Genomic DNA, 14959 nt, shown 5'->3' with positions numbered 1-14959 from the left:
CAAACAGACTGTCTATGTTAAATGTAAATGATTTCACCCGCGGAAAATGTTCTCGGTACATGAGTAATGCCAGCCATCAGGAGGGAGTCTTCCTCGACATTAATTACCCAGAATGATGAGGGAGCAGACAGGGAGGCAGGCTAATTATCTTAGAACATATTCACAAGTTCGCAATCTGTGGGACGAGATGGACTCTGGGCAAATTAATCGCCCCTCTCCCCACCCCACCCCCCCACCCCTCTTCTGTCCCTCTCTTTCTCTTTGTGTGAAACCCATGCGCTTCTCCTGGTATTAACGGGCCTTGTGGAGTCACTCTGTGCTTGCCACCCAGCTCTGGCTCTGGAATGTTTCGGAATGTTCCGGAAACTCTGGTTGGCATTTAAGAAGGATCAGGGCGTGTAATGTGCACTCCATCACCGGGGATCGCCTAACAAGCCCACGTTCAGTAATCTGGCTTCGTCCTGCGGTCCTGCGCTCAGCTTTGAGTCTTCCTCGGGGGTCTCACACCAAAGACGGTCGTTAAAGAGGTGTAAGAATTCTCTTTGCGGAAAATGTGGCGGAGTTCGCAGGGTGTTCAGCTCTTCCGTCGTCCCCCTGCACGAGCGGAGATTCGTTTTAAATAAAGTGATGATTTTAAGTAGTGGAAGAATGATAAAATATATTATAAAGATATGGAAACACTTCACATAGAGACAAACATACAAGTCATTATGTGCAATAGTTTTCAGTTGCTTTTTTCTTATTCTGATAATATATTGTGGTATTTTCTATTTTCCAGACTGTAGCTTATCTGCAGCCCTGGAGGGAGGCATGTCTCATTCCTCTGTTTGAGTGCCACAACTGAACTTTGACCCGGAAGAGATTCTGTCTAAGGAAGTCAATCATTAATATTAAGTTTACTGTCATTCTGCACACCATGTTTCCATTCCTTTGATCTCCTCACCATTATCAGTTCTGCAAATGAAGAAATAAAATTCCTCAACCCTGCATCCTGGCACACTGCCTTTAGATTCATTAGCTTGCCATCAAATGAACAGAAGCAAACCAAATTCATTACCCTGTTCATTACTTTACCCAAGGAAGCCCAATTCATTATCCTAAAGTGTCACTATCTTACTCTTTATGATAACGAATTATGCAAACTAAATTGGTTGGCCTGAAGTTTCATAATTTATCCAAAGACAATCAAATTTGTTATCCTAAAATTTCATTATCTTACCCAAAGTAAACCAAGTCTGTTATCATAAATATCCATTATACCTGCCAAAGTAAGACAATCAAATGCATCTTTTTTATGGCAAAATATGCATTTGCTCAATAAAGTCAGTGATTGGAGTATGGGCACAATGTGTGATGCCATGTCTTCCATTTTTACTAAAAACTAATTAATCACATAGCTTTTGAGCGGGAGTTTGTCTGCAGTGTAAATTATTTTATTTGTTCCAAAAGCCTGTGCAATCTGCAGGTAGTCAGTCTGGAGATAGCTGAGGCAGAAATGTAATATGTCATGCTAAATTAGTTCAGAGAGAGCACTGTACTTTTGGGCGGAGAGGCTAAGTGTTACTGGAAGAAGCTGCTTTATCTCCTGTTCTCCCACTCTCTGTCTTTAATTACATTTCACAGATCGTACTGCTACAATGGCTGCCTGTAACCTTTATAGGGCTCACTTTTTAATAAATGCAAAGCACACATTTTCCTATCTATTCTTTCGAAAGGCTGTTCCCATTAATTCAGCGAACATAATGAAACAAAGGCTGCAGGCGATGCACAGCTTTGCTGAGAGGGCATTGTGGGAATGTATGTGAACACGGCTATGGATGTGCGCATGTGTTATATGTATCTGTGTGTGTATGTGTGCGGGTGTGCTTGTTTGAGTACGTGTGTGTATCTGTTCCAGTTTGTGTGTGTGTGTGTCTGCTTCCAGCAGATTTATCAAGCTCAGATACCTGTAGAGGGGCTAGACCACATAATGGCACAAAGGTATTCACAAGTACCTTAAAATCAGTTCTAAAAGCAACAGGCAGACAGCAGGAGGAGGTAAGGTGTATGAAAAGAGGAGAAAGGAGTTCAGAGTTATGAGAATCTTTCGTTTTTCTGCTAATGATCAGCAAGGAGCAGAGAGGCACACTATCGTAGCTTTTGGAGGAAAGAGGAAATCAGAGAAAGTGCGCAAAAAAGAGATGTTTATTTTGGGAGGGGTTCTTTGGCAATGACTTTGAAGGGGAAGCCAGTGAAGTGAAAAAGAGAAATACAATATAGTTGTTACAGGTACTTTTCAGCTTTATTATGACATCTGCGAGTATGTCTTTTAGCTGAATTGAATTAAATTGAGAGAAAAGGTGATATTGTGAGAGAGAATGTGTGTGAAAGAGAGGGAATAATAAGAGAGAGATTTTAGGGAAAAAAGCCTCCTCTAGGATCCCTTTAATTGCCCTCTGAAATTATGTGAATGCGTGAGTCGGGCTCAACATTACAGTTCTGCACCCTCTCCTTAAATCCTGCTAATGTCTGACTAAAGACAGCGGGCTGACATTTGGGGGGAAAAAAGGGTTCTGTGAATGAATTAATTTTTGTTCCAAATTTTCATTTTTCCTCTGTGACAAAAGGTAACTAGCACATTTTCCATTCCACATTCCAGTTCAGACTTCAGCATGAGGTGGGGGGGGGGGGGATCCTATGCATCATGAACCATAGGAGACTAAATTTTTCACATCAATCTCTTTACCTGTGGATAATAACATGGAAAATGATAATGGTTATATTATCACTTATAGACACTGATGTGAAGAGTAGTTTTTTATTGTTATTGGATATTAGACTGAGCAGAGCTAAGTGTCCCCAACCATTGGGTGACTACTCATGCTCTCCAAGAAATAAGTGTTTTAATATTGAGTAAAGACAATTACACGGTACCATTAAGTCATGATTGACATCTACCCAGAGGTGGAAAGTCCAGGGGTCAGAAAGTAAAAGTCCTGCCATCTACCCATTAACTCAGCCAGCTGATTTCACTAATTAGTTCTGCCTCCTGGCTGAAGAATAGTGCTTATTGGCAAATCCAGGTGATTGGAACAAAATACTGGGGAGGACACCTACTTTCTGAACCTGGATTTTACAACTCTGCATCCACCCTGCCTTAAAGGTATGGGCACACCAAATTATGAACGGGAAAATGTGCCCCCATGACATCGTAGAACACCAGAAGCCTTAATTGCTAGAAAATTGTTGCCATTTTGTTCACTACTTGCATATAGAAGACAATGTTTTAAATATATTTCTTTCATATACTATTACAATTCTGACATTGGAAATAATATTTTGTGTATATATATTAACTTACGCGCCATGATGTGAACAGTAGTGCATTAATTATTTGTATACTGTTTATTGGTCTGGGCTAGAGACAGGACCTAGCCTAGCTCCCATGGGATTAGCTTCAATACTGTTCTCTGGAGGTACTGTAGAGCAATGCAAGAATGGGAATTCAATTGTATGGGATTCACTGGGGTGAAATTAAATTGAATGGAATAAAACTACCGGAATAAATATCACGGAGCTGCTGTAGGGTCTATGGAATGGAAAATGTTAATGCACGACAGCAATAATGTCTCCAATCTCAGAGAGAAAACAATCCCCAAACAAAGACTGTAATGAAATGTAAATAACTCAGAAAATGCCACATAAAATTATTTCCTAGCTCCATAATTCACAAAACGAGCGATGTTTTGTGCTTGAAGACTCATATACATAGTACAGTGTGCTCTTCTGGATGCATATGTTTGGGAGTACACAGGATGTGTACCTCAAATCATTATTTAACAGTAGGTTTAATGTATATATGAATATATCCATTTAGAATATTTATGAACAACAAATGCAGGACAATACACAGAAAAGCGGATGTGATTATCTTATTCTAGCAACACGGAAGACCATTATGGCTCTTTCAATTGCTGTGCAGAACAAAATGTATGTATTTCTTATTTAATTACATTGAAATGCTTCAATCTGTATTGAACACGTCGAGGTGTAAATTTCACAGCTTAATTATTTTCGTGTAGGCATTTAAAAATAGATGTGTACATATGAATTGAAATTCTGGCAGGCTGAACAGGCGTCTCCTACTGCCACCGCCATCGTGCCGTATGTCGGAAAAACAACGTTAAGAGTAGGCGGCACGCGGGCGCGACCGACGCGGCTTCATGGAAGTTCGGCGGCAGCGTTCGCACCTCTGAAGTGAGAACGTGAGGAGCTGCTTTCAGGGTTTAACACCTCCCATTTTGGAGGTATTCGATAAAATGAAAGTTTAAGTTTTGCAACAAAGTTACTTTTATTTATGTACTTTATGATTACTGCGTAGACGCCTTCATTTTGGAGAGAACATCCCCTGATATTCCAAGTATTGTGTGATTGGCACGTGTCGTGATTTTTACCACCACAACCTCGTTTTTCCCCCTTTCTCCTCAAGTAGGAATCTGCTTAAGGTTGCAGGTGCGTGTCATGGTGTCTTGATTCATAACAGCCATGAAATAGCCTGGTGTTTGTGGTTTGCATCGACGTTAATGGCATCATTAATCAGCAGCATCTGTAAATGGCGCACCCTCACCCGCCCCCTGCCACAGGTAAAATGTCACCGTGCCACGCAACTGTCTTCCCCTGACCTGCTTCATGTTTTTCCGGTGAGCAGGTAAGTGCCCTTCCTTGTTAGCAGATGGCAAATATCTGGCTACACAACCAGTTCTTTTAACAGAACACGGGGAGTTGTGCGGAATAGCTTCACCAGTCATTTAGTAGAGGCGGAAGCCCAGATGGTGTTCCGTTCCAGGGTGGAGGCAGTGCTGGGTGCTCTAGTCTGGTAAATGGGGACCCTATAGATGGGCTGAATGGCCCGTTCTTGTCCTCATTTATTCTTGGGTCTTTATGGACTCAACACGTGAGGAAAGTTGAACGAACTCTACATTGCTGGAGCTGTATGGAGGTGCCAGGCTGGTCTGGAATCACAGTGGTCATGTGTGTTCAGGGCCAGTTTCGGGCACACTTTGCATTCCTTAAGTCTGTTTCAGTGTGCTGTTACAGCATTAGGACAATGGAAACATGAGAAAGGTAAAACAGAAATTGCAGTGGATTGCACTGTCACTTCACGGCATGAAGGTCCCCAGTTCTAATCTTAGACCCTTCTGCGTGGAGTTTATGTGTTCTCCCACATGCATGGGATTCCTCCCACAATCCAAAGACATACAGGTTAGGTTAATCGGACAATCTAAATTGCCTATAGTTATGAGTGTGTGAGTGAAGGGTATGTGTGCCCTGTGATGGATTGGTGACATGTCCAGGATGTATTCCTGCCCCTCACGCAATGCATGCTGGCATAGGCACCAGCTCCCTCTTCCATTCCCCAGCCAAGATAATTAGATGATGGATAGATACAGAAAAAGCGTTTGCACGTGTGTGTGGGGGTGAGTGAATCAAAAAACGAAAACAAGAGGGAGGAGTGTGTGTCTTATTTAAAATCATACCCAGATACAAGAACAAGAACTAGAGCAGAACAAAGTGGGGGAAGAATAAGACTTGCCCAGTCGGGAGATCATTGCACAGCGACAGAGAAGGAAGGAACACATGTCAGAATGGAAGAGGCTTTGTAACAGATCTTAAAGTGATTGGTGCAAATTAAGCATCGCTCATAAATCACTTTTTATCAGGAGACCGGGGGATAGTTTAACAACCTGATTGTGAAGAACTAAAACAGCTGAACAACGGATGTGCAGTGAGGTCAGGAGACATGACAGAGGGAATTGAAATAACAGGGCTGGACTGGGAAACCCCCCTACATCCATCAGCTTTCTGTCACTGCGCTGGCGTCCCACGGCGACGAACTGCAGACCGCCGCTTTCGAGGCTTCCCGTCGCGCGCTCCTGGCACGGCTGTGAAAGCCGCAGAGCCTAACGCAATGAGACGTGTAGTAATGATGGCGAGAAGCCCGTCTGGTGTCACGATCGGATAGATTAGTTCGTCATCGCAAAGTGATTCCCGAAACGCATTCGTTGAAGGCTGACTGGGTCGGGGCTGACTGGGTCGGTTGAAGAGAATGCAAATCTTTTGCATCCCCTTTTCCTTTCTTTTCTCTTCAGTTTAAACAATCGATAATATCACTGTTTTGCTTTTCAACAATTTGATGACTTTACTTTGTGTTTCGTACTTAATTGAATCTTTGTGTGCTATAAATAATTGTTCAAAACTATAGAGGTTCCCAAATTTGGTTGTATAATTGCCTATGATAATTCCTTCCTCATTATGAGTCATTTTTTAAAAATTCATCTAAAAGTAATTAGACATTACCCCTCTACATGCTGTCTGTCCTTTGTGTTTTTGTACCGTGGGCAGCTTGTATGCTAGGAGAGGCTCCAGATTCAGTTTTACATCCTCTTATGTAAATCCTTATATGCTTTAATATACCAGCCAATTTGTGCTCCTGTCCAAGGCCTTAGACCTCAATTATATCAAAGGAGGTAACTTGAGACCCAAATCACTGGCATGAGCTCTAGCTTTATTTGTTGTGTCGATGCTGCCCCCTGGTGGTAGAAAACAGCGATCTATAACTAATCTAGAGGATGATTTTGGGATGGGACAGTAATACAATTTCAATTGGGCTTTCCATAAAATTAGCGGGAAAAAGTTGACATAAATTAATAAATATATATTTGGGAGCCATGTTATTTCTTTTTTTTAATTCAAACTGTTTTTTTAAGGGAGAGAGATGGAGTGAAGAGGAGAGAGGAAAAAACCAGAAAGAATCCACACCAGTCAGGCACATGAATAGTATGGAATTTGTGCCTTAAAACTTTTGTGTGATTGCTGCTGCATGACAGATACTGTAATTTACCATAGAGCTGTGAGGCATGGTTTTCCTTTTTTTTCTTCTTCTTAAATACCTATTTCAACTCATCAAGGTTTTGATTGAAGACCATGATTAGTTGATTAGTTCACTAAGGCGTCACAGTGGCAGCCAAGAATAACAGCTTGAAGAGTCCGTATCAGACTGGCCATTGTTAGGCCACAGTTTACCTCCTGCCAGCGGAGTGGGCACACGCACGCGGTGCTCAGTGCTGATCGTGATTACTGATGACTCCCTCCCTGGGTTTAAAAAGCTTGTTGCTCTTTGCTTGCCGCCGCAGAGGCTAATTGCTTCGCTAATGTAATTTAGGGGAAATTAGGACGTCCGGACGGAGCGCCAGATGGTGGCGTTTCACAGACGAGTGAGCCGAGAGGAGCCGGAGCCGGGAGGCGGTCGCCGGTCGGTCAGAGTGGCCCGGTGTTTTCTGGGTTCTGGGACAGGGTGGAGCGTGGGAAGGAGGGGAGGAGGGAAAGAGGGGAGGAGGGGGGGTCCCGACTTTACAGTGGGTCCCTGAAATACTTTCAGGTCCTGTCTAAATGCTCTAAAATAGCATGCTCCCTTTCCCTCAGATTAACTAGGTGATTGCACGTCGTAACAGATGCTTACGTTTCTAACAATGAAGATGGAGAATCCTCATTCATGATGTATAGGCCTTGGGTGAATACTCTGAAGTAGCAATCAATCAACCAATAAATCAATCAACCAGTCCATCGATCGTTATTTTACCCAAGGGGCAATTTGGTCGCAGCCAAGTTAAATCACATACTCAAAAGTAAATAAATAGCACACACCCCAAAGACAGGAAAGAATAAAATTGTTTTAAAATACTAAAAAGGAATACAGCCTCAAAGGACACTGGATATTTAACATTCTTTTTCACAAGCAGGCTGTTATTTTCACAGGTGGAACTGTTAAGAGCAGGGCATTGGCGAATGAGAGACTCTGTTAATGCTGGGTGGGGAGCACATATCACTTACATTATGACGTCGTGGCTATCTGTCATCTGTGGCTGGAGTGATGTCAGCATATAGCATGGCTGTTATAAAAAAAAGAGTTGAACATGAACAATAATAAAAAAACTTTTTATTTGGGGGGGGGGGGTAGTTATCCTTGCAAAAAACTGTCAGCATGATTCTTGTTGAGAATTGGGTGTATGCATATATTAGTGTGTGCATACATGCATGTGTGCGCGTATATATTTGTACGTACACCATGTGTATGTGTCTGTATCTGCAAATTAATTGCCTAGGCATACTAAGAGAGGAGGCAAAACATGATCCAGCTTCTCACTGTTGGACTAAGTGAGGAGCGAAAAAATCAACACAGGGTTTTCTTTGTCGATCTAAATTAAACATTTGCCTTATATTTAAGTGGAGGTATTATTTATTTATTTATTTATTTATTTGTATTCGTTATTAGAAGTAGTATTATGGTACCACAGTGTCATTCTTAAAATTTGTATTCGATTTTCTCGTCTGTGGTTAATATTGCGACGTCTGTTTTTGTTGTTTTTGTTTTTTTCCTGTTTCAACACACCAAAACATATTCGCTGACGTAGGAGCCCCACACCGCTAATCAACCATGATTTCTGTGGAAGCGACACAAGAAGGCCGTAATTCCGATAATACACCATAGAGGTCTCTCTCTTTCAACAAGCTTATGTTGCTCGGATGCCCAAATGTCACATTCGGAATCGCGTTAATTGCCGACCAGCGAGCGACCCAAATGGTCTGTAAATAGAGTCAAACGTAGGAATTGAAGAAGAGATGTGGAGCCTGCGGCTGTGACTGTGGGAAAGGAGGAGATAAGACGAGACGCGAGGGGTCCGTTAAATAAGCAGAGCTTGTTCTTGTGAAATTACATTTTTGACTTCACTGGGTAAGGAACTGATGCTCAGTTAGCTGGCTGGCTAGTGCACTGCTTTTCCCCGCTGCTACCTCCCTGCTTACCCTGTATCTCCTGTAGCGTAACTTGACTTCCCCTACAGGCCGCCGTCCTTGTCGCTTCTGTCCGCTGCGGCCTCTAAGCGAGTCCGAGGCCTCCATTGTCGCGGCTACTCTGGTCATGAAAAGCTGCTTTTGTCTGAGAAGGAAGGACGAAGTGCTTCGAGCAACAGTTAAGTGGTTGGGATACATTAAAAAAACTCGTAATTAATTAAATATTAAACGAGACTGTTGGATTTGAATATGTGTGTTTTAGGATGTTTGGGGGAGCCTGCGGTTTTAACATTTAATTTTTTTGTTTTATTCTTCTTGTCCAATGCTAACGTTGTGGAATGCTAACACATGCTAGCCAAGTAATTTCTCCGCAGTTGCCGATTAGCTAGCCAATTACTCACTAGTCTTCTAGCTAGATCGTTAATGGTTTTTAAATTTGGTAGCGTGCTGCTGATGGCCTGGTTATCATGCGTTTTATGGTTTTGATATTCATTGAATGAACATGAACATTAGCTAGCCAAGTTAAAGGGAGTGTTTGTAAGACTGCGACCAAACAGCTTTTATGATTGGCAGTCAACAATCAAGCTTTGCCTAACAAGTGTTTCTAGCTAGCGTTACCTTCGCCGTTTTAAAGTTCGTTGGACAGTTTTATTACGCTTGTTTATTTGGATTGTTTGCTGTTTTTATGATGTAGTGCATGCCAAATTGACACAGCGAAATGTCTGATCGGTAGATTGACTAGGTAAGTTAACCAAGTAGTGTAAGCAATTTGCAATGAACGCTAAACATGCAGTTGATGTATGTCTAGCGAGCAGGCTTGTTAGCTTGTAGAGTCGTTTTAGTTCCTTAGCTGATTTACTAAGCCTATTGATCTGTTGCTAGTTGTTCTTAATATTTTTTTCTTGCTCCGTAACACCGAAAACATATTTTGTGGATATAGTTGGGTAACCAGTTGAGTATCCAACTAACTGACGTAATCTTGCTAGTTTATTCGTTGATAAGAAGCGAGAGTTGATTAGCTGGAGTAACTAACTAGGTAGATAGACTGAGGTAAATAGTAGTTGGCAGCGGTGGTGAGTCTTTACAGCTTATGGTCTCAGGAAACATATGCTTCACATCTGTGTTTCATGCCTTTGGAAGTGTAACTTTGGCTGTGTTTTGTCAACAAGTTCTACCTGGCATGGAATGTGTTGTGTGCATGGGAGTGCTCTGTTCAGCCCCAACCCTGGTATCTTCAACAGGGTAAATAAAACCTTGGGTATAAGTTTGGAGACTATTGCGGTAAGGATTTGCAGAGAATGAACAATCCACAGATTAGTGTCAAATGGTCGTTTTGTTTTAAGTGATGGTGCCTGTTGAAAAGTGATGGGCATTTCACGTTGGAGGGTGTGTCGGTGATTGTAAGCTGTTCCTCATTTTGAGGCTACAGGAAATGAGAGGGCACTCGTGCAAAGTTCACTTTAAGTACTGCAGAGTTTACAGTTGCCTAGGACACGGGCTGGAATTTTTTTTAAGGATTTACAGGATTCCGGGATGAGTGAGCCTGCATGCCCTCATTGCTGCATTCAGAATGTCCAAATGAAAGACCGCTTTCAGCCGACAGGCTTCACTTAAGGGGACATCGGCACTTATTAGTGCGCAAAGCGAACGGCAGAAAGAGGGGATTGTCTCTCCGCAAGCGAGTTGACATACCCTGCGTTTATTCAATAAGCCTCGGTCATCGCCTGAAAAGAAAGAAGAAAGCTACCGCAACGAATCCGTCAATTCAATAAACATAATTGTAATGGATATGCTAACTGTTTAGCGTGAAGGACATAACCAAGCGTTTACTGAAGTCAACGCTGCAGTGAAACTGCCGGGAAGCTCTTCCAGGGAGAGGGAACTCGCTGTGGAATCGAAGGCAAAAAAACAGGTCTGTAGTTTGCATCTGGTTAATAAATGAAAATCCTTGCTTGTATAACACGTTAAGCACGCGGGCAGATGCGTTTCTGGAGTGCTCTAGAGTTTAGGGCTCAGTTGGATTTCTCCTTGTCATTTTCGTGTGTCCTCAAAAGGCATATGTTGTTGTTTAACTATTTGTTTTCAAAATTGTTTACCTATGTAGATAGTTTATCTTCAGTAGTTTTAAGCAGTCAGCTGGAAAGTACTGCAGATACACTGTACTACTTTGGTGTAGCAATCTTGAAAGTGGTCACATGGTATTAGCCTATGGGGTATTCACATTGCACTGGAAAAAACGTTCAAGATGATCAACAGATGGTCTGGTCGGGAAAAAAATGTTGCTATGTAGAAATACTTGCTAGTCTTGGCAAAAATGGTTTAAAAATGTGTGTTTCAGCATTTTGTCTTCAGGTCTTCATCAAGGCAATGCCTGATGACTTGTCATTCTAACAGACTCCCGGGAAGACTGGTAACCCAGGTAGAATGGATAGGTGCAGGTGTCCCTTTACCGTGCCCAATTGCACTCTGAGCCCACAGTAAGCCTTAAGGGAGTGCTCAATTTCACCCCCTCCTAAGGTCACAACAGCTTTAGCACTTAGCTAATTACGTGCGTTAGTCATTCAGAATGCCTTATTTGAAAACGCACTGCAGCTGATGTAAACTGCACCCTGATTGGACACGCTGATGTAGCATATGTTTTGCGGTACATTTGGGTCCATTTGGCAAGAGAGAGTTGAGATGGGAATCAGGCTTCTGCAAACGCCTGAATGGGCGGAGCTAGCACGTCCTGTCAATCGCTGGCACGAGCCAATCGGCCACGAGCTGGATGCCGATAATAGTTCGGCTTCATTTGTTTTGGACTCGACGAAGCCATGCCCTCTTGTCGCTAGCAGAGCAGGGGGACTTTTACCCCCCCCCCCCCCCAGAAGGTTCTCCTCTGTTTTCCGAGTCTGTCGAAGGCCGACTTCCTGGGGCGAGGCCGAAGCGGCGTTCAGTGACCCTGAGGAAACAGACGTTCTGCCTGCAGGTCACAGCAGGCCGCGGGGGCCCTGTCCAAACGGTCGGCCGCTCCTGCACGGAGCTCTCGCGCTTTCAAACCGCCCCGAGGACGCAAGCAGCCATCTTCACGGTCATTCCTTAACGTAACGGTCCTCTTGAACTGTTGCTTAATTAATTCCTGCATTAATACTGTTTTAAACAAAAAGTCTTGTATGACTTTATTCTTTATTTTTGCCTATCATAAACAAATTGAGAATAACTCATTTTTTAATGATTCATAAACCCAGAGTTTCTGAGCGTGACAGTATTTTTAAATCCTTCTATTGTCTTTACATAAAAAATGGTATCAAATTCTGACACCGATATCTTTACTGTTAAATAAAACGGTGATTTCTGAACAAAACGAAAGTGTCAGCAACCAAAGGGAAAAAATCATATTTCTAGGGGAAAAAACCCTTTATTTTTGGTCATCTTTTAATAAAGAGCCACATATTCATGATTCCTTTTGTCTCATACAGTATAGATGGGCAGTAAAAAGTATAGCGTTAATGCGGAAGGTTGCCAGTGCGGCCATTTGCTTTTTGAACGGTGAAGCGGTCTCCACACCAACGCAGTCTTCCCCAGTCCGCCTGCCCCCTGCCCGCGGCCGGGCCTGCTTTGTGACGCGGTCCCCGGTTGTCTCTGTGTGTCCCGCTCCGGTTCTGACCGGATCCGCGCATTAGCGACTCTCTTTTGGCTTCCTGCCTCTTTAGAAAAGTCTCCTCGCGGGAGGAATTTTAATCCGCCGCTGCTCTGAAGGGTCGCTCGGCCCAGCACCGCCGCGTTAGCCAGCGCCGCGCGCGCCGGAGCTTCCTTTAGTGTGAGCGGCGGGATGAGGGCATGCTGGACTGGATAGAGTGTGTGAGTGTGTGAGTGTGTGAGTGTGTGAGTGTGTGAGTGTGTGAGTGTGTGAGTGTGTGAGTGTGAGAGTGTGAGAGTGTGAGAGTGTGAGAGTGTGAGAGTGTGAGAGTGTGAGAGTGTGAGAGTGTGAGAGTAGTGAGAGTAGTGAGAGTAGTGAGAGTAGTGAGAGTAGTGAGAGTAGTGAGAGTAGTGAGTATCTTTTGAGGTGATGGACCGCTGTAAGCTAAGCGCGTTTTCGTCTCTGCGCACACGTGTGCCGCGTGTCGCGTGCGTGCACACCTGTGTTTATTTGTGCAGTGGCTCTGTACTCTGAAGGCCTCGCTCGCTGTGCAGGTCGTGCTAAAGCTCCTCTGTTGACAGCCGTTCACAGCTTTCTCCCAAACGCACCTGTGTCTGTTTTCCCCGTCGTTTCCACGCTGCACCTGCTGCCAGTGATGTCAGAGGCTGTTCCCAAGCCTGTGTTGTTTGTCCAACGTGTTGCTCGTCAGGCTTTCTTTCGAACACAAATGTACAGCGGACCTGCTGTAAGAGGTCTGTGAGAGAACAACAGTTTCTGGGTTAGAATGGATCTCCTGTAAGAGCTCTGTGACTGAGCAAAGGTTTAACTCCAGTCTCAGAGAGCCACAGTACCTACAGGTTTCACTCCAGTCTCAGAGAGCCACAGTACCTACAAGTTTAACTCCAGTCTCAGCACCTCAGTAGCTACTGGCTTTTGTGTTTTTTTTTTTTTGTTTTTTTTTGGCCAGCATAGATATCTGTAACAAGATCTGTGGGTTCTCTCGCCAATGCGTGGCTTATATTAAGCACATCAGTGCCGAAACTCACCACAAAACCCTCCAGGCCTGGAGTTTGGCATCCCTGAGGTTGTTGCCGTGGCAGCACTACAGAGTTCACGCGTGTGGGGGGCGTGTTTAGGTTTAAGCCCCTCAGTCACATGCTTCACGCTGCAGGGCTGCTTGGGCGGCGCAGTTCGGCTGACACCGAGCCGCCGGTTGCCCATGGAGACGGGGGTGGTAGTGAAGAGCCCGGCCGGGAGGTCTGCATCGCCATGGCAACTTTTAGTGTATGGCCTGCCTTTGTTGGAAGTGGGTCTGCTCTCCCCCTCTTTAATATTCCACCATCTCATCATTCAGCCTGCAGAAGTCCCAGAGATCTCCATGAAGAAGCGACAAAGTGTCCATCCTGAAAAACAGTCCCCCGGGCTTTTAAAAACAGTTCTTTAACCAATGATCTGACCCTTTTTTTAAAAATCCCACTGTTTGTCTCAGTGTGGAATCTCTCCCAGTGTGCAGTTGTAGTCGTGGGTCGTGTAGTCCTGTCGCATTGCTCTGATGTCTTTTATTGGTTTGGGAGAGACCAGACCCTTCTCTCTGCTGTCCAACAGTGCTGCCCAGTCGCAGTGAGAGAGCCTCTCCCAGAGTCAGCTCCAGGCCCTGCTCTGTCTGAGAGAGCCTCTCCCAGAGTCCGCTCCAGGCCCTGCTCTGTCTGAGAGAGCCTCTCCCAGAGTCCGCTCCAGGCCCTGCTCTGTCTGAGAGAGCCTCTCCCAGAGTCCGCTCCAGGCCCTGCTCTGTCTGAGAGAGCCTCTCCCAGAGTCCGCTCCAGGCCCTGCTCTGTCTGAGAGAGCCTCTCCCAGAGTCCGCTCCAGGCCCTGCTCTGCCTGAGAGAGCCTCTCCCAGAGTCCGCTCCAGGCCCTGCTCTGTCTGAGAGAGCCTCTCCCAGAGTCCGCTCCAGGCCCTGCTCTGCCTGAGAGAGCCTCTCCCAGAGTCCGCTCCAGGCCCTGCTCTGTCTGAGAGAGCCTCTCCCAGAGTCCGCTCCAGGCCCACGTCCACCGCCCTGGTGCACTGCAGGACCTGTAGCCCCACGCTGTGTTTGGAGAAGAGTGACAAGGGTTTATTTTTAGAGTGTTGAGACCAGTAAAGAGTCTCATTTTTTAAAGAGAAGGATATTGTGTTAATGCTGGTAATATTATGGGAATGATAATGACCCTGAAGTCCTGCTCTTGCCATTGTAAACCGGGTGAGGGTGGGGGTGCGGTTTCGTTTTTGGAAACCGCTCCTCCGTGGGGACCAGGCTTTAATATTTTAGTTCCCAGGAAATCTGTGTTCTTCCAGGAATTCCATGTTCTTTTGAAATACTCTGGAAGTGGATTTTGATATTAAGTGCATTTTAATGGTGAATTGCTTGGGGAAATCAAGCATGCTCTCTTGTAAACTGAATATGGGGGCGTTATAGTTACTATAGACAGGCTACTATTTATTTTGTTGTGTCACGAATGACGTCGCTTATTAGC

General features: G+C 44.4%; 1 protein-coding gene and 1 long non-coding RNA gene across 3 annotated transcripts in view; one reads left to right on the top strand and one right to left on the bottom strand.

The window, feature by feature from the left end:
* Window positions 1-246: 246 nt before the first annotated feature.
* On the bottom strand, window positions 247-8978 carry LOC135240158 (uncharacterized). The gene is made up of 3 exons (XR_010325602.1): window positions 8842-8978; window positions 7870-7928; window positions 247-594 (listed from the first exon to the last, which is right to left on the bottom strand). It is a non-coding gene; the product is annotated as an uncharacterized LOC135240158 (long non-coding RNA).
* The window catches only part of mvb12ba (multivesicular body subunit 12Ba), a 30066-nt gene continuing 23574 nt past the window's right edge, over window positions 8468-14959 (top strand). The window contains exon 1 of one of the 2 annotated variants that reach the window (XM_064309486.1): window positions 8468-8770. Coding sequence is in view for 1 of the 2 variants with exons in the window: in XM_064309485.1 (XP_064165555.1) it covers window positions 8957-9007 (51 nt within the window). In the remaining variant the exon portion in view is untranslated. Of the gene's footprint in view, window positions 8771-8885; window positions 9008-14959 lie in introns of those variants that run through there. The other variant, XM_064309485.1, reaches the window with a different exon arrangement.

Source organism: Anguilla rostrata, chromosome 14 (genome assembly GCF_018555375.3).
Source record: "Anguilla rostrata isolate EN2019 chromosome 14, ASM1855537v3, whole genome shotgun sequence".
NCBI lineage: Eukaryota > Metazoa > Chordata > Actinopteri > Anguilliformes > Anguillidae > Anguilla > Anguilla rostrata.
This window is presented reverse-complemented; position numbering and strand designations above follow the sequence as displayed.